We start from the raw sequence: 23932 nt of genomic DNA on the forward strand, positions 1-23932 counted from the left end.
TGCTCCAGAATCAGTGGTATCAGTAAGGTGGACTCGAGCACTACAACATGTCATGGATTTATTTGTGCCTTTCTGTCTGTGGGTCCATCTACCTCCAAGGGACGGCGGCCTAACTTCAGGTGGGCAGTACGGGGAGAGGCACAGCATCTACTGCAGTGTTTTTGAAACTTGGCAATCTTAAGATGTGTGGACTTCAACTCCCAGAATTCCCCAGCCAGACGTCCACACATAAAGTCCACACATGGACTTAAAGTTGCCAGGTTCGAAAAACACTGATCTATTGCTTTATCAGGATTTTTCAGGTAGTGGAATCTCTCTGCAAAGTAACAACAAGAACAACAATAATAGTCCCAGAACCCTGAATACCAGCCCTACCCTTTCCACCTGAGGCTGAATCCTTGAGATTTTTTTTCTTTCCCTTGATCCCATGGAACTCAATCTGAAAAAATCTGAATTTGGCTACCAGCCTTAGTTGTACTGGTGCCACATGCAGCATTCCCTTATGGTAAAAACAGTACCGGTCAGTTCTGGCACAGTATACAAGAACAGCAGCTAAATTCAAATTTACCACAAGATACTCACGTTATTCTGTGGAAACTAGGATCTTTAATCTAGAGACTACTTTGCAATCCAACGTACTGTTGTTTGCCTCCAACAACTAGGAGATCTATGCAGTATGCTGACATAGGAGTCACACATTCTACGCTCTGCATAGTGTTGCTTACTCTAGAAAGGAATAGCATGATGTATTTATGTATGCTGAAACCTCAGAGGCTGGAAGAGCTTCTCACCTTTCCAATCAAGTCTTGGCAAAAAGCTAAAAAGGACTTTGGATCTTTTGGAGTCGAAGCTCAGTCCACTCACCTTCTGCCTAACCCCCACCTCACACCCCTTTTAGCACAGGACTGTCAGGGAGGGAATCCAAGATGAGAACCTGGATTCCAAACTGGAGGACATTTAAGGCATTGCTAAAGCAACATCCAGGGACGCGGTGGCGCTGCAGGTTAAACCGCTGAACTGCCGAGCTTGCCGATCGGAAGATCGGCGGTTCGAATCCGTGTGACGGGGTGAGCTCCTGTTGCTAGTTCCCGCTCCTGCCAACCTAGCAGTTCGAAAACATGCAAATGTGAGTAGATTAATAGGTACCGCTTCGGCGGGCAGGTAACGGCGTTCCGTGTAGTCATGCCGGCCACGTGACCACAGAGGAAGTGTCTTCGGACAAACGTCGGCTCTTCGGCTTTGAAACGGAGATGAGCACCGCCCCCTAGAGTCGGACACGACTGGACTTCATGTCAAGGGAAACCTTTACCTTTACCTAAAGCAACATCCTATGATTCGCAGCTGGGAAACAGTGGAGGACGTGTGCATGTGGGCATAACGAACCAATTAAAAAAAAACCAAGCTGGTTCTAAAAAAAAATCAAAACATATTTATTTATATATTTATTTCATATATAAAAGAAATTAAAAAAAAAAAGAAAAGAAAGGAAAGGAAATCACAAGGAAGATGCAGGCTTATGCCAAATCTGTCTTGTCCGCGGCTTCCAGCTGGGCAGCTGACTCAGGTCCACCCGAAGTTAGTAAAGTCCGCCGGTTGTAGTGACTCTTGATGATGCCTGAATTGTTGTTCTCATTCAACAGTTGCTTCTGCTTTTGCCTGTTCAGCGATTGTACGAGCCCTAACACAACAGCAGCTAAGGAATACTGTCCTGTGAGTTTCCTTGGTTGCAAGGTCAAAGGGTTGGGCTGGACTCTCCCCAGAAGAAAGTAGGTTTTGATTTTTCCTTCCTGCTCGCTGATGCCCTTGACATAGATCTCTCCCCGATAGTCAAAGGCAAATCCCCGGTCCTTCAAGATAAGGTGAGTTTCCTCAGGCACTTGCATTCGGCCACTGATGCCAGTACTGTCCATTCGACTAGCTAAATTAACAGTTTTGCCCCAGATATCATACTGTGGCTTCTTAGCACCAATGACCCCAGCTACAACCGAGCCGTGACTGATACCTAAGAAGAGAGAAAAGCAAACTGCAGTCATGGGACAGAGCAATCCGACCAAATCTGAGGGCTCCAGTGAATCCAACTATACCCAGTTCCTCTTCAAATCCACCCATGCCTTTCCCCAGTTCTCACATACTGAGAGAGAGCCTTCCAACTTGGGTGGACAAGGTGTGGTCCTGTAGATATTGCAGAGGTAATGGTGAAATATAAGAGCTGCAAGTCCAACAACATCCTGAAGACCACATGTTGTCCATTGCTCAACTAAGAGGAGAAGTAAGGAACACAGTTTCCTATGTTTACCATACAATGGGCATTTAGTTAACACGCATGGAACTAGAATTATAAGGAAATTCCAAGGTACCGCTAGCTGTTAATAACTTAAAAGAAGCTGATATAGCCATGGGATAAGTAGCGTGATATATCTAGAATACTTAAAGGGTTGGAAAGAATGCCAGTAGTTGCTGCAAATGGAACCATGGCTTTATTGACATAGGTTTGGCCTTCATCAATTTGTTCAGATATTGGAGAAATTATATCACTGCATTGTGGAGACTTGCTTGCTCACTTCAGGGAGGAAGTGACTTTAGGCTTTCAAAGGAACACATGTGCAATGCTTGGCGACATTTCGACCTATGGCAAGCAGCACTGAAACGATTAAATAAATGAAGGCTTTCCTTTCAGTTGGTGGGAAAGCTGCTCATCTGGGACACTGCGGAGGTCACTGAAAAATGATCAGCGGATACGTACCAATGCGGAGCTCAAAGTTGTTAAAAGAATGCTTGTTAATCTCTTGAATGCTTTCATTCAGTGCAATAGAGAAATCTGCCAGGGCACATAAATGGCCCCACTTATCTTCACACTGCTGAGGAATGAAAGACAGAATCAGTGGTGCATGTTGGCTGATCAGCTGCTCCATCAAAACAGAGCCAAATTCTGCAACAGATGAGAGCTGAATTTAAAGGTTGCAGAATATTAGCAAGGAGATAAGCTTTTCTGTTTCTGGAATACCATTTGAACACGTCACAACAAAGAGAGCTTTCTTTGAGATATGGGAAGATTCTAGCCCTGTTCAGTTCATGTCCTACCTATTCTGGCCTCAGTCTCCCATCCTCATTGAGGCTAACATTTTGAAGAATTCTTGAAGCAAACAAACCCTCTGCACAATTTGCGACTCTACTTTCTTAGGATGGCAAAGGGTGGAGATGGGGCATGGGAACACAATGTGCAGCTCTACCCCGCATCTGCTTACACATCTTTATTCTTCGGTGTCTATATTGGTGGTGAAGAAGTAAGAAATGAAAAAGGGAAAAAATGCACGCTATAGGAAACTCTCTGAAGTCAATAGTTGAAAAGATACATAGCTCAGGGTTGAACTGTTGGGTACTTGGTGTCTTCTAAGCTTGTTGTTTTCATGTAGGTGTTTCATTTTCATGCCAGGTAATTTCATCAGTGTGAGGGAGAGTGGCATTTGCTGGTTGTTTTTCTGTAGCGCCTTGCCCTGCCAGTCTTGGTTGGGGTGTGGCGTTCCTTCTTGATGTTTCCTTCATTAGGTTATTGTTTCTTCCCTGTTTATCTGGTGCTCTTTCCTGCTTCTCCAGATGTTGGTTGCTAGGGAAGAGGTGCTGTGGGCTGTTTAACCTTCATTTTTGGTTATGTCTTTCAAATGGTATGGCAGGGCAAGCTACTATATGTAAATAACCAGCACACATCACTCTTCCAGGTACTGCGGAGCTTATTTAGCCTCGTAACAAAACATCTGCAGGAAAACAACAAGCTCAGAGGACATCAAGAATTCAACAATCTAAAGTCATTCAGGACTGTTGCTTAGTTGAACAGATCTCATCCTGGTTGGAGCTGGTTGGTTGGAGCTCAGGGTTAACTGCTCTGAGATTTCTGAAGAAACATAGACATCTGTTTTATCTGGAGACAGACCAGTGGTCCATCTGGCCCCATACTGTCCACACCAATTGGTAGTGGCTTTCCAGAACTGCAGACATGGTATTTTTTCAGCCTGGTCTAGAGATGCCAAGGATTGAATGTGAGATCTCCTGCATGCAAATCATATTCTCAGTCATTGAGCTGAGTGACTGTAGAAGAGTAGAACATTAAAAAAAAAATCCCTGCCTCCTCTGGAGTCAGAACATTGGTTCACCTTGTTCCAGATCTACATCATCTAACTGGCAGGAAGGTTTTAGAGCAGAGATAAGGAAAAAATGGGCAATTCTTTACCTCTGGATCCCAAGGAGTTTGGGACAGCTGAGATGCAGACAAAAGTTGGCTTATATTTGTATTATACTACCTACAATAGTTGCAGTATAAGTTGGTTTGCATTTATGTTATACTAACCACAGCAGTTCTGCTTCTTCATTCAGTTGGCACATAAGCCATGGGCTCAAAGTTAATAGTTTTCAACCTATGAGGCAGAAATTGTGAAAAGTTGCCTTGACCTGAGAGAATCAGACTTACTGGGAGTTAAATTCACCACAAAATCAGATTCCCATGTCTTTCTCTTAAAACAGACAAACATATATTAGAAGGTCTAATTAACTCCTTACCTGTTTTTCAGGGGATAATCCTGATACAGCCATGTATGTGCTTCCAATGGTTTTAATTTTTTCAATGTCCTGAAATCGTTCTTCACCTAGTAACTGAAAACAAGACAGCTGGTTAACTCCAGCTCTCTTTCTAAAAAGGATTTCTGAGTCATGATTATGGGATATCCACTTGCCAGTTATTTCATTTCACATCCTTCAACCTGTGGTTTCTTCATTGTGGAAGGCTTTGAGTAATAGACAATACTGCATTTACCCCAAAGGAGGATGATCCTGAATGATTCCGCTTCATGAAAGGAAGAATAGCTAAAAATAATTATTAACGTAGGCCACCTGCTGCACAATGCCCAGTATCCTCACTCCATTTGAAAGCAATAGTGGAGATTTCCCTTTTCCCAATGAAAGTGTGAGAATCAGTGTGATGTAGACTGAATGCTTGAGATCATGTGTCCTGGGTCTACCGACTCACACTAGACCAGAATGGTAGATCATGGACCATAACCTTCAATGAAGAAGTCTTCAACCTGCAGTTGACCGATTCAGGCTGATCATGAAAAAGTAATAACAATGAATATGCTTGTGTATGTGCATACTTGTATAGCAACTATCTTTCCACAAAGATGTTACATGAAGCTTTTCATGAAGCTTTTGAATATTAATGTTGCTCATTGTTACAGTGGGTGCTTGTGGCTACTATATTTTATTGCTTATGATTTTAGTTTAATTATTCTGTTGGTTGGTTTTATTGCCTGGTTTTAATTGCACTGTGTTTTTTTATGCTTTTACCTTTCATAAACTCATGTGGGTTGCGTGATAAATAAATAACCATTGGGGAAAAGGAACAGAGAAGCCAGAGGGCTCTCCCATGATCCTGGGGAACATCTAACCATGGTCGCTTCATTAAATTATGATATCCCTGTAACTTTGTAACTTTTTGATAGTATTTGGTGAAGGATGAGAGACCTATCATATTCTTCCTGGCTTTGAGAGAATTGTCTCCACTACTTGTCTCTTACCTTTCAGTCTAGGCTTTTTCCTATCGAGAAATGGAATTTGGATGGTAACTGGCAGATAGTGAGGAAAATCAAAGCAGAAATCTATTTGCAGTGCTCTTCCGAATAATTCCAACAAATTCTGTCACATGGCCAAGTCCCCCTGCTTCCAGTTCTCAATGCATTCCTCCTTGCATTGTTTTCTGGGCTCCCCGCCCATCACTGTTCTTAATTAGATTGTCCCAGTTGCTTTCTTTCATTTATTCAAGCTTGACACACCTCCATGCTGAAATCAATCCACTGTGCCTCAGAATTAAAAAGAGATTATCTGCTAGCAAAAACCCTGTATTGCTTCAGCTAGTATTTTGGCTCCAAGTGTCCCTGAAGATGTCGGAGTCACAAAGCCAATCCCTAATTGGAACCTTTGTTAATTAAGAAGAAGGTGTTAGAAGGACAGGATGAGGTTCTGTAATGGTATGTGAGAAAGACTTTGAGAGACAAGGCAAAGAGATGCTGCTTAGGGAAGAGTCAGATAAGAGATGGCATAGCCCGCAGCTGCATAGTGGGTGGAGCAGGAGACTCAGAAGGGATCCCTCCCCACATCTCAGACTGTAAAGGAGACAGTGGGAGATTTGTACTTTCAGACTTGCAAGATTGATGTCAGCCTTCCCCTGTGACCCAGACAGGAAACATGACCAGATAAGCTAATTCTACTTTATTGTAAGGCTACATTAACAGAATCTTGCAAGTCTGAAAGTACAAATCTCCTGCCATGTCCTTCACAGTCTGAGAAGTTAGGGGAGGTCCTGTCTGAGCCTCTTTTTCCACCCATTATGCAGCTATGGGCTATGCCCTCTCTTATCTGACTCTTCCCTAGGCAGCATCACTTTGCCCCAAATCTCAAAGTCTTTCTCACATACCATTACAGGTTCTCAGTGAGATTCAATAATATCCTCAGTGAGGTCAGTTCTTTCTCAATGTCATGGGAGAATTTTAGCATTATTATCTTTGCCTCAGGGTTGAATCACTTTTCTCAGGCTGAGGGCCACAGCTTGACCTTTCTCTGGAACAGCTTCCCCTGAGGTCAGATATGCCTCTCCTCAATTGTCTGTTTGTAAAATGGTGAAGATAGATGTCTTCTGGAGGGCATTCAAGTAGGAAGATCTTCCAGAGTTGTAGGAAGTAGTTTTTATTAACAATATTTAATGGTTTTAATCGCTTACTGGCTTTATGAGCATGTTTACAGAAGTTTTTAGCTTTATACACTGTAAACCACCTAGAATTAGCTTACAGTGAAAGGGGCTGAGGCTAGAAAGCATTATTTTTCAACTATGGAGCTTATAGTTTGGAACAGCCTCCCTGCTGAAGCAGAACCCCTCCCCCAGTAATGGTCTTCCAGAAGCTACTGAAGGCTGAACTCTTCTGGAGGCCATCTGAGAAGTAATCCTTCACCATCATCAGTTGTTTTTTTATTATGGTTTTCATTTATTATTGTTGCGATTGTTTTGGGAACTCTGGTGTTGTGAACCAGAGTGGATTATCTTTTTTCCCCTTTTCTTCAATATATATATATATATATATATATATATATATCTTAATGGTGGATATTTTTTATTGTATTTATTGTAAGCTGCATGGAGCTGGAATGATTTAGCAGCAACATACATATTTAAATAATAATAATAACAGTAACAGTGGCATACAAATGGAGACAAATGAAGAAATAAAGCATGTGAGAAGAGGTGGCCCACAAAACAAACAAACAAACAAACAAATAAATAAATTCGTTTCCAACAAGCATAATGGAATTGGGACTTGTATTCCATCACATTTGGAGGGTTCTGGCTAAGAGAAGGTTGGTCAAGAGTAACTATGTTGAAGAACAATTTTGCTTGAATGCCTCCCTCTGAATAAATCTGTGTTCAAATAAGTGATGCTGAAAGACACCTTTACTCCTTGATCTGTTCCCTTGCTGGGTTATGTGCATCTCTGGCAAGACACAGCACCTCAGAAGCAAAGAAAAGCAATAATGGATGTATCAAAAGGTCCCAGAAATAAATCCAGTATAGTCACGGAGCAGACATTAGTTTAATGTCTGTTCTAAAGAAACATTCCTTTAGACCAAGTATAATTCAGGCTAGAGAATTCAGTTAATGGAGATCATCATTGCATTTGGCCATATAGACACAAAGAGACACACACAAGAGAACACACTGATCACTGATCACTGAGAAGGCTAAAAAGTTCTGGGACCAAATATGTATTACTATTCAAAAGATTCTTAAAGTAAATATACAAAAAAAGAGAGAACTGTTTCTTCTGGGATTGATGGAAAAGGAGTTAGAGAAACAACATGGAGTTTTGCTGTTATACTGTACAAGATTACAGCTGCCAGACTTTTACATGCACAATGATGGAAAGATTCACAAATACCTACAGTTGAAGACTGGATTGTTAAATTAATGGATTTGGCTCAGATGGCTCAATTAACAATTTTAATAAGAGAACACTCTGTTTTTGGATTTATATCTACTTGGCAACCACTTTTAGAGTACTTGTAATTTTGGGTTTTAGTGATTAAATGGTTTCTTGTAATAGAAATAATGTTATGATATGTTAATTAATGGTAAGAGATTAGATTTGTAAATGTATCTATATCTGTATTGGAGAAAGTCGTAAATCACTTTCCATTTCTGATTTCTTTCTATTGACACTTTTATAGTCTTTTTTCTTTTTTCTGCTTTCTATCTATTCCATACTTTCTTTTTTGCATCTTAATTATACTCTGACAAATAATAAAGTTCTATACAAAAAAAAAAAGAGCACACACTGATCACTGATCTACGTTAGTTTTTTTTCTAATTGTATCAATATTTGGGTTTTCTTCCCCTCTGTATCTCCTAGCCCGGGGTCATTCTGTAGTAATAGAACCAATATGTCAATCTATCCAACAAGATGGCAACACATAGGTTGACTTTCCCAAACCACTTTGCTCTGTTCTTTTCCACCCTCCTATCAGTTTCCTTCTTAACCATTCCATCCTAGATCTTCCTGTTTTAATGGACATCCTCCTGTTAACTAGCTACCCTGCCTTCACCTGTTTGTCTACCACAGCTGTCTTCCTTGCCTTGTGCCTCTTCTGAAGAATCTAAGTCAGAAGCCTGCAAGCCTTTATGGTTCAGTGGGCATGCTTAGAATGTTAACAGCAGGCTGTAGGCATTCTCACAAAATGGTTGTCATGGCTGATCAGGCCAATCACAAAATATCTACGTACCCTAAAGTGCACGCGTGCGCGCAGACACACACACACACACACAGAGGAATGGGCTGCTACTTCAACAATTGCCAATGATCTCTCTACATTCCAAAGTCTTTTGCATATAATCATAAGTCTGAAATAAAAAATGGCGCAAATGCAGAGGATAAAGCAGTGTTTCTCAACCTTGGCAACGTTAAGAGGTGTGGACTTCAATTCCCAGAATTCCCTGGCTGGGAATTCTGGGAGTTGAAGTCCACACCCCTTAACGTTGCCAAGGTTGAGAAACACCGGGTTAAAGTAATAGGTTGGCTGACTAGGAACAAACTGCCAGGCCTGTTGGCTTGAGCACCTATTGCTTAAATCTCACTCCATTTTTGGGTCCCGGGGGCTGCAAAATTACCTCGTCAAAGTCAGCAATGATTTCATTCAGCAGTCGCAGGCACTCCACCCCCTGGTTGTTCATTTCGGTCTGGGAATAAAAGTCGGCAAAGCCAGGGATAGATGCGAACATGACGCCAACAGCATCATAGGACTGAGAGTAGAGATCCTGGGAATGCGGGGAAGGGTAGAGGAGAAAAATATGCAATTAAGTGACATTTTGCAGGTGATTAAACCTGCATTTCTTTTCTTGCTGTTAATATGTGTTTATTTATTTGATCTACGTAGTTGCCCGTCTCACCAAGGTGACACCAGGTGGTGTGCAAAGATGAAAACCAAACGAACAATACTACTGTTTATAAAATAATATAAATAAAAAAACCAAAATATATTCAGAGGCTGAAAAAAATTATGTCATCATTATAACAATAATTAAACAACCAACCAGTGGTACTTCCTCAACCTCCCAGCCCAAATTCTTGTGAGGACATCCAGGTTTTAACAGTTTAGGAAAGGCCAACAGTTGGAGCCATCCAGATCTCCGGGAGAAGGCTGTTCCACAGAGCAGACTCAGGAACCAAGAAAAATATGGTGCCACCTCTCTTGCAGAAGAGAGGCCATTAATTTACAGGTAGTCCTCGTTTAGTGACAATTGGGACCAGAATTTCAGTTGCTAAGTGAAGCAGTCATTAAGTGAATCTGACCTGATTTTATGACCTTTTTTGTGGCAGTTGTTAAGCAAATTACTGCAACCGTTAAGCGAACCATGTGGTTGTTAAGTGAATTTTGCAGTTCCTCATTGATTTTGCTTGCCAGAAGCCAGCTGGGAAGGTTGAAAATGGCGATCACGTGACCACGGGATGCTGTGAAGGTCATTACTGTGAACCGGTTGCCAAGTGCCCAAATTGTAATCATGTGACTGTGGGGACGCTGTGACGGTCGTTAAGTCAGATTTTCAGCAGCACTGTAAGTCCGAACCATCACTAAAGGAATGGTGGTTCAATGAGGACTACCTGTAATGTGCTCATCAATTTAACCCCCTAAGGAAACAAATCGTGCTGGAAACCTGAGGCTGAATCTCTCAAACATGATTAAAACATCCAGGAGGAAACTGGAGCTTGTCTGAAGAACAGTTTGTTTCTTGCACTCCTGTTTCTTGACCAAGATCACTTTGGGAACTTGTTGCTAGCTTCCCAGTGCAAATGCATCTATATTTGTATCCTATTGATAATAAACTCATACTCGGTGCGCTGATCCTTATGTAAACAAAATGGCATCAACCAGGGATATGGATGAGGGTACTCTGTTAAAGTATACCATATAGCCACCAGGAAATAACCCAAAGAGGAGATCACAAACACACCAATGAGTGTGCACAGTGACTATTGAATGTTGTGTGGGCATGCATTGTCAGGGAAGGGGAGATAAGAGCTGGGGAGGAAAAGCCGAGGTAAGGAAGAAAATGGAGTATGTAGGAAATTCCTATTTATTATTATTTGTTCATTAGAAAGCCAGCTTGGTCTAGTGGTTAAGGCACCAGGCTAGAAACCAGGAGACCATGAGTTCTAGTCTTGCCTTAGGCACAAAGCCAGCTGGGTGGCCTTGGGCCAGTCACTCTCTCTCTGCTCTAGGAAGGAGGCAGTGGCAACCCACTTCTAAAAAACCTTGCCAAGAAAACTGTAGGGACTTGTCCAGGCAGTTGCCAGGAGGTCAAAAACTGACTCAAAGGCACCCCCCCCCCCAAAAGTCATTTATATGCCACTTTTCCTTCAAGACAGGCCCAAAGGAAATAAAGTACAAAATTATTCCCCATAAAACAGTTGCTTGCTAGTAAATCAATGCCCAATCAATCACACAAACAAGCAATAAAACAACCTGATATAAATCACAAAGCCAACAAAAGCATAACTTATAGCTGTGACACACACACACACACACGCAGTTCCTTTGAAAGGCAGGCTGATCCTGGATGGTTATTAGCCTACAAATGCTTCAGTGAAGAAGTACACCAGCTGCAGGTTTATCTCGTAGAAAAATCCTAGAATTGGCACCACCGTCAAGAAGGCCCAGATCCCAATCACTGCTCTGTGAACCCAGCTAGCTGACCAGAAATCTGGACAGGAGTGCTCCACATATTTTGATGCAGCTTCTACTTCTCCCAAGATCAAAATTTCTGCTCAAATACAAAAATCCATATATATACACATACTTGCATTTGAAATGCTCCCCTACTGAAGAGCGTTATTTTTTTTCCAGCATTATAATAAAATAATTAACTAACTGCAAATCTAATTTTAGTTCACAGAAAGGCAGAATCCAAGAATTAACACCCTATAACAGTGTTTCTCAACTTAGCCACTTTAAGATATGTGGACTTGAACTTCAGGAATTCCCCAGCCAATTCTGGGAGTTGAAGACCACACATCTTAAAGTGGCTAAGGCTGAGAAACACGGCCCTATAAACAAACAAACACCCGATTCCCCTACATTATTGCAGATCAAACTGGAGCTGCTACACATCTGGAGAGTTCCAGGTTGGGAAGTGCAATCTGTTTTCAGCTGCTTATTTTCCTGATTTGGAAGCTTTCGTACAGCAAGCCTTAAGCCAATCTGTGCACAAAGAAAAGCATTCATTTCCCTATTCACTTCCCTGGAGAAGGGGGAGGTTAGCATATTACGTAAATAAGTGTTTACTGTATTCAGCCTTGTATGATCCAGGCAGCTGATGCAGAAACCCTCTGCAGGTATGATTATTCCGTGTAACAGCAGGAGAGAAGAGAGCCTGGGAGATTGGGGGTGGGGAAAATAGTTCAGAGGCAGTGTTATGGAATTACTCTTGCAAATGACAAGTATGCCTTCAGTGCTGAGAACAGATGTGGCTTAGCAGTCGGAAGCGGGTGATGTTCTTTGCATCACATAGCTACTTCAGAGGGCAGGAAAGATTTACCTCTTAATATCACAGACTTGGAAGGGACCTTGGAAATCTTCTAAACCAATCCCCTGTCCAGGGCAGGAATCCTGATACCATTCCAGACAAACAGGTGTCCAACCTTTTGGCAGTTCTTGGTAGTTCTCCTTGGAACTACCAAGGAGAAAACCACACCCTACCAACACTGGCAGGGCAAGGTACTGTATCCAAACAGGGCACAAACCCCACACTCGCACTGATGATGTTACCTAGTCGGGGAATGAAATGTCTGCAAGCAAGCAACCAAGCTCAGAGAGCACCAAGCACTCCATTGTCCAACCTTTGCCTGAAAACCTCCAGTGATGGAGCCCTCACAGCTCCACAATATGGCCATTCCAGTACTTAACAGCTCTCAGTGTCAGGGAATTCCTCCTTTTTTTGAATTTGGATCTGCTTTTAGGGTATTTATTGGTTTGATTTGATTTGATTTGATTTGTATAGCCACCCACCTCAAACCAGTGATTCTGGGCAGCAAGCAATCATAAAAAGAATTAAAACAGTTAAATTGTCATGTTCACTGTTTCAATGTAGTTTATACATCGTAATGTTTCACATGCCATGGCGCTGACATGCGTTTCTGTTTGGGAGGGGAGCTGCTGTGAGACCTTGTACTAAGCTCTGTCTGTGTAATCAGTGTGATGGTATGTGTTTGGGTTATGTTCTCTGTTCAAGGACTTTTCCTGCAGACCATCAGAAACCGTTAGGAGCACCTGGGATTGTGAACTTGGGAAGATTCTACGGGGGGAGGGATCTCATTTGCACCGAGGGTTTTTAGTTTGCATTTGGCACGCTTTCATCATTCTCAGCTTTCTCTGTGATCCTGCATACTATTCTTTAATAAATCAGATACCTTTGAATTCCTGCTCATGAGTCTGATGGTGTTTTAGAATAGGCAACCATTACATAAAGCTGAGAATCCCAAAGTTGTACCATTAGCTCCAACCAAGATCAGTCTCTTGTGAGGGAAAATAGTTAACGATGGCTGAGTCAAAATCCACGAACGGGGGACTCGAGGAGATGGCTAGCTTGATGCCCGAGTCGACGGTCAAGAGCGGAGAATTGGATCTCACCCCAGAACATTCAGATTCCCGAGACCTGTCAAGGGAGGAATCGAGTTCCAATTCTGATGCAGAGGAATCTGACAATGGGGAAGAGCCAAAGCAACCGGTACCCAGCAAATTGCTTGCAGAGTTGATCACCTTGGATGAAGTGGGGGAACCCCAACCAGGGACGTCGGGGACATCCTGGAAGTATCGGCTCCTGCTAACCCCAGACAAAGAATCTACTACGGTGTCGATGGAGAGGAAACCGGGCACGTAAAGGAGAGGGGACTCTCAAACCCCTGAGAGGCTAAGAATGGTGGAAGCCAAATTAGAATCGATGGAGTACATATTGAGAAACCTGACGCCATCTCCTTGAAAGCGCTAAATGCCCTTTTGAGGTTTGGACCGATCACAGGAATTTGGAAGCCCTCCACACCCCACGGCGTCTCAGCCCTAAACAGATTCGCTGGGCTAAGTTTTTCAGTCACTTTAACTTCCAGTTGAAATTTATTCCGGGAAAGAAAAACTTTCTGGCCGATGCTTTGTCATGTTTACCTCAGAACCTTGACCAGGTGGCAGATGTGGTTGGAACTGTTCTCACTGAACCGCAACTGGGCTTGGTTGCTGTCACTCGGAGCCAGACCCGTGCGCAGGCAACACCGCCCCCAGCACAGTCTGGGAAGTGGAAAGTGCAAGTTCCCTGTCAGTTACAGAAGGACTTTCTCCAGGCACTGAAATCTGACACTTGGTTGCTAGCTAATAAAGACAATGTTTCTTTTGAAAATGGTCTGGTGTGGGTGGAATACCGCCTTTATGTGCCTGAAACTTTAAGAGCTGATGTTTTACAGCGGTCCCATGATGATAAACTTGCTGGACACTTTGGTTTTGTCAAAACCTTGCATTTGGTTCGCCGTCAATTTTGGTGGCCAACCTTAGGATGTGAGGTAAAAGACTATGTGGCTTCCTGTCCTGTTTGTGCCATGTCAAAACGAAAAGGGGGAAACCACAGGGGCTTCTACAGCCAGTGGCCAGCCCATCCAGCCCCTGGGATGATATTTCTATGGATTTCATTGTGGACCTACCTCCCAGTCAGAAGAAAATGGTCATTTGGGTTGTAAAAGATTTTTTCTCTAAACAAGCTCATTTCATTCCATGTGCATCCATCCCATCAGCCCCACAATTGGCGCACCTATTTCTCCACCACATCTACCACCTCCACGGTAGCCCCTCCCATTTAATCTCTGACCGTGGTACACAGTTTACTTCCCAATTTTGGAAATCATTTTTAAAATTGATTGGCACCAAACAAGCTCTCTCCACATCGTCCCATCCACAGACTGACGGTTCTACTGAGATTTTAAACTCCACTCTTGAACAGTTTCTTAGAGCATACATTAACTACCATCAGGACGATTGAGTGGAGTTATTACCTTTTGCTGAAGTTGCTTACAACAATGCTGTGCATCAAAGTACCGGACACACCCCTTTTTGCGTGGTTTCTGGTCACGACTTTGTCCCCATCCCTGAACTGCCACAGCCCCCTTCCCAAACATGTTCTGCGTCTGACTGGGCTGTTAAACTGTCTGATTTCTGGCCATTAATTCAACAAGCTTTAGCTGATGCCCAAGCTGCTTACAAGTCTCAAGCTGATAAGCATTGCTCTTTACAACACGACTTCAAAGTTGGGGATCAGGTGTATCTATCTACTAAGTTTATCAAATCACCACAACCCTCTAAAAAACTTGCTCCCAAATTCATTGGTCCTTTTCCTATTGTTCATGTTGTCAATCCAGTTACTGTTAAATTGGAACTGCCTCACAATTTGAAATGCTTGCATCCTGTTTTTCATTGCAGCTTGCTTAAACCTGTGCACCACTCACCGCGTTGGCACCCTCAACCTCCTCCTCCTGCTCCAATTACGATTGATGGCCAACAACACTTTGAAGTCAAAGACATTGTTGATTCTTGCAAGCTTCGAGGCACCCTGCAGTATCTGGTCTGATGGAAACACTTTCCTCATCCTGAATGGGTGCCTGCCCACCATGTTAACACTCCTGTTTTAGTTAACCGTTTCCACCTTGCTTACCCTTTAAAGCCTGCTGCTTAATGTATTCTTTATTTTGGGGGGGGCAGTATGTCATGTTCACTGTTTCAATGTAGTTTATACATCGTAACGTTTCACATGCCATGGCACTGACAATTCAGAAATAAATTAAATACAAATAGCAGCCCAGAGACATTATAATCTGCTGGTGTCAGTGCAACCAGGAAATGGGCCCCTTCCCACACTCAGGACTCTGTATAATAACAGAATGTTGAAAGCCTGACAGAGTTCCTCTTTTCCTCCTCTGCATCAAGACAGGGGCATCTTGAACTTCTTCCTCAACCCTTCCTGTTTTTCTGGACTAGGTGGATGTTTTGTAAGGGGTGGTGCATACATTCTTCAAGGCTATATCCATTCTTCTCTACAGCAGTCCAACTTTTATTAAAAATCTCAAGGAAAACTCTAAAATGAAGCTTTCCTTTTCATAACATCCTTACGTACTTCATTATCTCGATCCTTTTCCAGGAAGTGACGGGCCACGTGGCTGGGCAGAATATTGCGTAGCATATTTTCGTTGTGTTCTCTTAATTCCTTCATCTCGTTGATTTCTTCTTTGGCCTGGCCACGCCACAGAAAGTCTAGCCTTGCTGTGTATTCAAGCTGCAATGACAGGGAAGCCTCTTAGTTTCTTTTGAATTGAACGTGTAGTCCATCCCTAAGAATAGGCACTTAAGAGTGGGTAGATATTAAGTCAATTTTAGGGGGACATGGTACAAGGGGAGAAGCACCTGCCCCCAGATTTGGGCTTGTTCTGGCAGTTAATGAAACTCTGTCCAGAGATGTTCATACTAGACTGTTGGATGGTGGTTTGTTGGCCATTTTCAAGGACAGACACATGTCTAGTACATTGCAGGTTGGTAAACAAAATAGGATACTTCCAGAGTATAATTGGCTAAAAATTAAGGAAAGCTTTGCCATGGTATTTCATAGTATTTCAGTGACCTTGTTGAACTGTTCTGAAACTCAATTGAAATTAATCACCCCATGGGAAAAGAGATCCTTTCATTTTGATGTCTGTAGCAAATGTAAAGGCTTAGTCTATGTCAAGCCCTGTGAGGTTGGCAAACCCAAGAAATAAGAACCACCTGGATTTCTGGAAAGATCTTCAACAGAACCTACCAAAGTAATTATCTTGCACAACTTATAATACCTAATGTAATTAAGGTGGAGTTACTCCTTCTCATGCCTCCTCTCTCCACAACTCCAACTCAATAATCACTTCTGTAATAGTCCCGTTTCCTCTCTTAACTGTCTTGCTGCTTCCTCTGTGTTCCCCAGATCTGTTAGACACACCATCACAATCTAGGAACCATAGATGTTGACAGGTTTGTCAACACTGTCAATGCTAACTATGGATTTTCACCCTGAAGTTGTGTTGGAAATGGTCCAAAATATAAAACTCAACCATAAAGCTAATAGGAATATTGATGTAGATGCCTCTAGCAAAAGTCTCTTTAACAGACTAAAACTGGATATTTGAGAGAACTTTCCAGTAGGGTAGCCTGCCCAGTCAAGTGTCTTCTAGATGGGTTGGATTTCAACACTAAACAGTATGGCCTTTGGCCATTCTAACAGAACTCTTTGCCCACTATATGCTGGTTGATGATGGTGTGACTTGAAGTCCAACATATCTGGAGGATATCAAGCTGGAAAATGGTACATTAGGTTTAGGAATGTCCTTACACTTGAAAATAGTCATTCATTTAGTTTTTATTCCAGCCTTCCATCACTGAACTCAGAAAGGCATACTTATTCCCTTGTTTAATAGTGAAACAACATGTTAATGTTAATTATGCAGTGAGAATAACTTCCCTTGATTATTTACTTAAAAATAAACATTTGGGATCCTCAGAATCTCGGTGCATAGGAAAGGATGTTTTAATTCTTTCCTCCAAAAATTAGCCATTCCCGTGTGGATTTTTTTTTTCTTTCTAAAGTAAGTCTTCCACTGGAATCAATTGAGACAATTTTTGTTTTCTTTTAAAATGTTACCTGGGGATGAACTGGAGAGGAAAAGATTAAAGCTCTTCTCCCTGTGTGAAAAGGTCCTGATCTGGATCAGCACTGCTTGCATGTGTATTTTGAAGTAAATAAAAAGCAGAGAAGGAGTTGCACAACATGTAATTAATGTAACGTGTAGTTTGTCCTTAAGAATAGCCATCTAAGTCACAGTTTTAAAAAGACATTAAATCAATTCCAGTGTGAAGAATTATAAATGTCATTGCACCAGTGATGTGCCCTTTGAATTTCTGGATGTGTAATTTGGCAAAATCCCCATGGGCATCATTACACTTTTACTGCACTCCATGTTAAAGTAACCTTTTGTACTGGAGTCTCATCTAAGGTGTTGGCTGGACAAACTTAGTTGAAAATAAACAAAAGTTATTGGGGGTGGCTCAGAGTATACCCACAAACATGACGACATTTTACTCCTAAAGTCGTTATCTGGAGTTTCTGGGTATATTGTTAAGTTTCACAGACAAATTGTCAGGATACCATCCCTTTGTCATAGGTTATATTTCTGGTCCCTAAGGAGAGTTAAATTATAAGTACATTGCTTAATGAACATACCTCACAATAGAGCTGCAAAAAAATAGGTCTAGTGCAGTACTTTTCAACCTTGGCAACTTTAAGTTCTCTGGACTTCAACTCCCAGAATTCCCCAGCCAGCATGCTGGCTGGGGAATTCTGGGAGCTGAAGTCCAGACAACTTAAGGTTGCTAAGGTTGAGAAGCACTGGTCTAGTGGTTAAGGTGTTGGGCTAGGAGTGGAGAAATCTGAGCTCGTCCTGCCTTAGGCATGAAGCCAGCTGGGTGACGTTGGGCAAGTTACTCTCTCTTAGCCCTAGGAAGAAGGCAAGGGCAAACCACTTCCAAAAATGCTGCCAAGAAAGTTTCATGTGATCCATGTGGTCACCAGGAGTCAAGACTGATCTGAAGACACACACAGACATGCAAAAAGTTTACACTGTTGACCTAAGATATGTTTGCAGATAGGTTAATAATGGTTGAACAGCACCTCATTCTTTGTCCAAACTTTGGATTTTTAGTAACCAAGCTTTTTATGTAAGTACTTGCCAAACCTGATCCTTGTAGTCATCTGGTAGATGCCTCAACCATATCAACATTACATGGTGCATGGCATGACATCATGACACAAATTATGTGGATTGGATACTTATGCCTTTTCACAAACACATCATGATGGCCCTTGTCCACAATCTTTCCCTCCATGGATACCTAAGCCAGCTCTACTTAGCTTCTGAGCCCAGACGAAGTTAGCTTGCAGGTGCCACCTGCCAGTGTTGGTGTGGTTATAAATCTATCTTCCAAATTTCTAAAAAAATTGTTCACCTGTGCAGTAAGCTTTGGTATGTCTACCTCATTTTCAAGATGCTTTAGGATTTCTTTACAATTTCTTTTTGTAAAATTGTTGTGAGATTCTGCAGTGTTTTATTGTAATCCTTTCTGTTACCATCTTCCATTACTCTGCAGCCTCCCTGAATACCTACTCTTCTTGATCTAAAGCTAATACAGTATTTCCTGGGACTTAATTAAGATGTGGGAAGTCAAGGATAAAGAGCCAGTTTGGTGTAGTAGTTAAAGACACCAGGCTAGAAACTGGGAGATGGTGAGTTCTAGTCCCATGTAAGGCTAAAGCCAGCTGGGTGACCTTGGGACAGTCCCCTCTCTAACAGCCCTAGGAAGAAGCAGGCAATGGCAAAACTCTTCTGAAATCTGGCCAAGAACACTGCAGGGACTAGTCCAGGCAGTCGCCAGGGGTCAACACTGAATCAAAGGCACCCCCACACATGAAAAAAAAATCAGGGATTCTGCAAACCATATGAAAGATGAGTGGGAAATACTCTTTAGATATCCCTTGCCCAGGTCATAACTAGAATAAGTGGGGGGGGGAACTCTACCTTATTTATGAGACTTTCACTGAATATTTTGTTCTCCCTCGGCAATTTTTTATTTTCTAGCAAACAGAAGGAAACCTTTCTTTCTTTAAAGTGCAAAGAAAATATTAGCAGACCCTATTTCAGATCATAATCTGCTCTTTAAACAAAGTTTAAACAAAATGAAAACTCTTTCAAGTTGAGCTGGACTTCTGGTGTCTTTCATAGGCACAACCATGTTGTTCTGTTTTTGGCGACATGGAAGTGTTTTCCACTGCCCTTTTCTGATTTTTTTTTCTTTTTTTACTTCATCTAGTCTACAAGCCTGGAACTGTTCAAGTGCCTAAGTACATCAAAACCTCCTTATGTTTTTGAGATCCATTAAGGTCTGCTAGATGCTGTCAGTAGCTGTGCTAAACCAGCTTCCTTCTTATCTCTTTGCACAGAAAAAACATTGTAGGTTTATGAGTTCCTTTTCGTTTTAATATAACTTGATTATGCCCCTGAACACCAGAGTGCAACAAAATGATTTTAGGAGCATATCGTATTTAAGGTCAGAAGTCATTGCTTCTACTTCTCAACGACTCTTCAAAGAGTATCTGATTTATCATAATGCTAAAGATGTCTAATGGACTCCTTATTAGAATTTTTTAAAAATATAAATTGGGGACATCATCCACACTTATTGACTATGGGAGGGGAGAACATCATCCACACTTATTGACTATGGGAGGGGAGATGCATCTAGAAGAAATTACATTATGGAAAAAAAAGTCCCAGCCTCCAGGTTTTCTGAAGGCAAATTAAGTTAAAAGCCTACAAGTTTCTCATTAAGGATGAACATGAAAGCAAAGCAGAAACAAAAATACTGGACTGTATAAAGTATCTCAGGAAGATTGCAGCTTGAGTGGGAAGCCTGACAGTTGTTTGCTATTAACCACCATTGTGAATTATGGGTATGACCTTTCTTCCCCAGAGGACTTGCTCATTCCATTTAAGAATGCTTTTAAAGCATACAATAAAGTTCAGTAGCTAAAAGTTCAGATAACCTCAAAGAAATTTCAGGATGGATGACAGTCTAAGAGACTTGTCCTCTGGCTGTTTCTCCAGTGAGAAATTCATTTCCGCCAGCTCTTTTTCCACAAGAGGGGGAAAAGATACAGGTAAACACCTCCTTTTCACAATGACTCCCTCAAGTCAAGCAGCAACATAGACCTGTCCTCTGATTTTTCTGGGCAGTATTATGGAAATAATTTGCCCTTGCTCTCTCTCTACTGGGAAGTTTCCCACTTCCTAGTCCAACCACAGCCTGAGGTTTTCATGGTGGTTTCCCACCCAATGCCAGGTCAGATCTTTTTTAAGGTCAACCAAGGTTGGCTAGATGCTGGGCTTGTAAGAAAAAAAAAGCAACTGGCAATTCCAAAATGGAAATATTCAGAAGGGGAAGATTAAAAGGTTCCTCTATTTCTCCAACACCTGTTCGTCTTTAGAACTAAAACTCACTGGACACCAGTGATGGTATGAGTGTTGTAGGGCGTTTTGCTGAAACAAGCATTGCACCATTGGATTGAGTAAGGATTTTGTTGCAAGCTCACAATCATCATCCCAAACATCTAGTATGATGAAAGGAAACCACTTCCTCTCTTGGAACTGAAAAAAGTGGGGAACATCCCCAACCACTGAGGATGACTGGTGTAACTGTGAGAAAGGTCTCCATCATTCTTTCAAGCTACAAAAATAGATGGGGCTGGCTGTTTGACTTTTGGCCAGAAGAAAAGGTCCTGGTATCTCTGCCAATTACATCAAAATAAGTCCAGCCTTTAGTTCTGACTCAGGGAAAAAAACCCACATATAACCAGGTCAGTGAAAGATCTACTGGACGTTATGCTAAGCTTGGTTGCCCCAACCTCATTTTTTCAACTGGCACGTTGTAGGGCTGCCCTAGCTGAGACAAGGATGAACAAATGAACAGGGCCAGGAGCGAATGCAAAGTTGATCTAAGGAAAAGGTCATCGTGATTTTTCTAAAATGGGCAGATAATCTTGCTTAGGAGAAGCTCACAAGCAAGAAGGTGGCCTCCCTGTATCTCCCAGCAACTGGGCACTGAGTAGCATGCAGCTGTTGATGCTGGAAGTAATATACAGACATGGTAACTAGCATTCCTTGGTAACTTTACCAATGCATTTGGATGGGAGATGACTAAAGAATTCTAGGGATGTAGGCCAAATTGGGAAGGTGGAAAACATCCCAGAAGAAGGCAATGTCAAGCAATTCCCAAGAAAACTGCATGTTGTGTCCATCAAGTTGCCAGGTGCTGAGCTTTATGGGAGGGTGTCTTTATTTTTACCATACTACATCCTGTGGTAGCAAATCCCATACTTTTAACAATGCGCGGAGTGAAGTCCTGCATTATTATAGCCGTCCTTGAATCACCCAAAAGCATCCAAAATGCTAACCCAGTCTTAAATGGAGTTCCGTAGTTTGAGGCTTAACATGCTGCAGGAGCCTAGCCAGGATCTTACCATGTTGTGTGAACCAAGCCGTCATGTGACGCTATCATCTGAGTTTTGTTTGGTTATTGCAGGTTTTGTGAGCAGAGAAACTACGTTTTCTTGTCCTGAGCTAAGAATTTAGTGCATAGGCCATTCAATTCCTGCCAGGATTCTGTACTTCTCCCTATATCCATGGGAGGGGGGAAGTGCTGAAATGTGTGTCATAATGTCAACTGCACCCCTTGCATACTTGCCTGTCACATCACCACTTAAAGAAGAAAGGGTAAAGCTTGCAGTATGACTTCACAATGCAGATTTTGTCATGTGGGCCTCACAGCAGATTGTACTGCATCTATATATCCCTTTTCTAAATATGGTGGGTAAATCTAACTCGTTCTATATTCTTTACCTAACATTTTCTAAGTTAAAAATCCCCAAGCATGGCCACTTTTGGTCATAAAAGAGTTGCTCCAAACAATTCATTCTTGAAGCTCTGCATCTTCTCTAGCTTTCCAAGAGTTTTGAAACAAATCTATGGTGTAAATGGACACATACAGACCTTTCCATGCAGGGGTATCTGTCAATGCGATGCAAATAAAAAAGGGGCAAGGCTTTAATTGCATGATTGTGGCTGCCATCTTGACTTTTTTTTGACCCACTCCTTGTAGATACCCCAATCCCATATGGGTTAAGGTATTACTTTCCTGGCAGTTTTATTTTTTTTATTCTTTTCCTACAGATCCCCAACATGAAATTTGCCTTTCTCGCAGCAGCAATGTGCTCTGGTTTGGATTTGGGTTGTGCTAGAATGGGTTGGAAAGAGAGATGAGATTTTCTGAAACAGCTTTCTATCTATAATATTTTCACAGCAATAAAAAAGGGCTGCACAGCCCTGGCCGTGTGCTCACTTTAATTGGCCTTTCTTTAAGGTTAATTAGGCCTTCAGTTATTGAAGGTCATAAAATACTCTTGATCTTTAATTGTTTGCTCCAAATGGGAGCTGTGATTGGCAGGCTGTAGGGGAGCAACTGTGGACATTTTCTGCTTTGGGGGCGCGAAGGTGCAATAAATGGGAAAGAAACATTTGCCTTACCTGCTGGCCGTGATAAAACACGGCTAACAGAAACATGGCCATGAGGAGCAAGGAGGCCTCCTTAGTCCCCAGGAAATCTGTGCTATAAAGAGAAAAGGAAGAGGAGGAGGAGGCGATGAAAAGACGAAGGAGAAAAGAAGAGCAAAGGTTAAAATAAAACACAATTTTTCCATGGTTTTGTTTCTGTATACATCCATTTTAATGTTCAAGGCCGCCAAGCAGAGAGCCAAATTGTGCTTTGGATGGGAAAGCACCAAAGAATGCTAATGCTATGGGCCAGATTGGAAGGGGAAAAATAGCCCAGGAGAAGGCAACACCAAGCCACTTCCATGCCATTCCCAAGGAAGCTGCATAAAGTTATCAGGGTCTTTGCTTTGCTTGAGGTGTGCTTCACTCAGTGGCTCTTTTGGCATGACATGCATAACAGGGTCAAGGGAAGGTTAGAGATCTGTGCAAACTCCGTAATCTGAGGGGCTGAGATGGAATGTGAAGATGACCTTGGAGAACAGAGGGAAGAGATGCTGCCTAGGGAACGATCAGATGAAAGGCAAGGGAGTCCGAGAGAGGGTGACGGTCTAAAGAAGAAACTTAGGAAAGACCCACTCTGAACACTCAAGTGATAAATAGAGAGGGTGGGACATTTGTACTTTCAGACTTGCAAGATTCTGTTAACGTAGCCTTACAATAAAGTAGAATTAGTTCATCTAGTCATGTTTCCTGCCTGGTTTACCTGGAAGGGCTGACAACAATCTTGCAAGTCTGAAAGCACAAATTCCTGCCTTCCCTATTTATCACTAATATGATCCAAACTTAACCCCTTTTGAATTGAGCTTCACTTGTCCTAGGGTGCACCCCTGTTCCTACGGCTAGCCAGCTTCCTTCCCAACTTCAGTGTCATTTCTGCTCTCCCAAATGTCTCTAGGACTCTCAGGGCATAGGGAGAGGTGCCCCTCAGGAATTAAATTTCCCACATTCTGTAGTTCATTGACATTGTACCTAACATAGTTAGATGGATCTTGCTATTATCTGGTTATGTGTGAATGGAGGAAGGAAGGGGTCAAGAGAATAGGGTTTAGAGTGCATCTGGAGAAGGCACCAGGATGTGGATGCAACAATTCCCTATCAGACTCTAGTGCGCAACTATTTCTCACTTTAAA

General features: G+C 42.1%; 1 protein-coding gene across 1 annotated transcript in view; it reads right to left on the bottom strand.

The window, feature by feature from the left end:
• Nucleotides 1–1514: 1514 nt before the first annotated feature.
• ADCY8 (adenylate cyclase 8) overlaps nt 1515–23932 on the bottom strand; it is a 72760-nt gene continuing 50342 nt past the window's right edge. The window contains exons 12-17 of the mRNA XM_063299693.1: nt 22776–22857; nt 15734–15892; nt 9200–9346; nt 4552–4644; nt 2744–2858; nt 1515–2002 (exon numbers count right to left, since the gene is read on the bottom strand). Of these exons, the coding sequence (XP_063155763.1) occupies nt 1515–2002; nt 2744–2858; nt 4552–4644; nt 9200–9346; nt 15734–15892; nt 22776–22857 (1084 nt within the window). The remainder of the gene's footprint in view (nt 2003–2743; nt 2859–4551; nt 4645–9199; nt 9347–15733; nt 15893–22775; nt 22858–23932) is intronic.

Source organism: Candoia aspera, chromosome 3, assembly GCF_035149785.1.
Source record: "Candoia aspera isolate rCanAsp1 chromosome 3, rCanAsp1.hap2, whole genome shotgun sequence".
NCBI lineage: Eukaryota > Metazoa > Chordata > Lepidosauria > Squamata > Boidae > Candoia > Candoia aspera.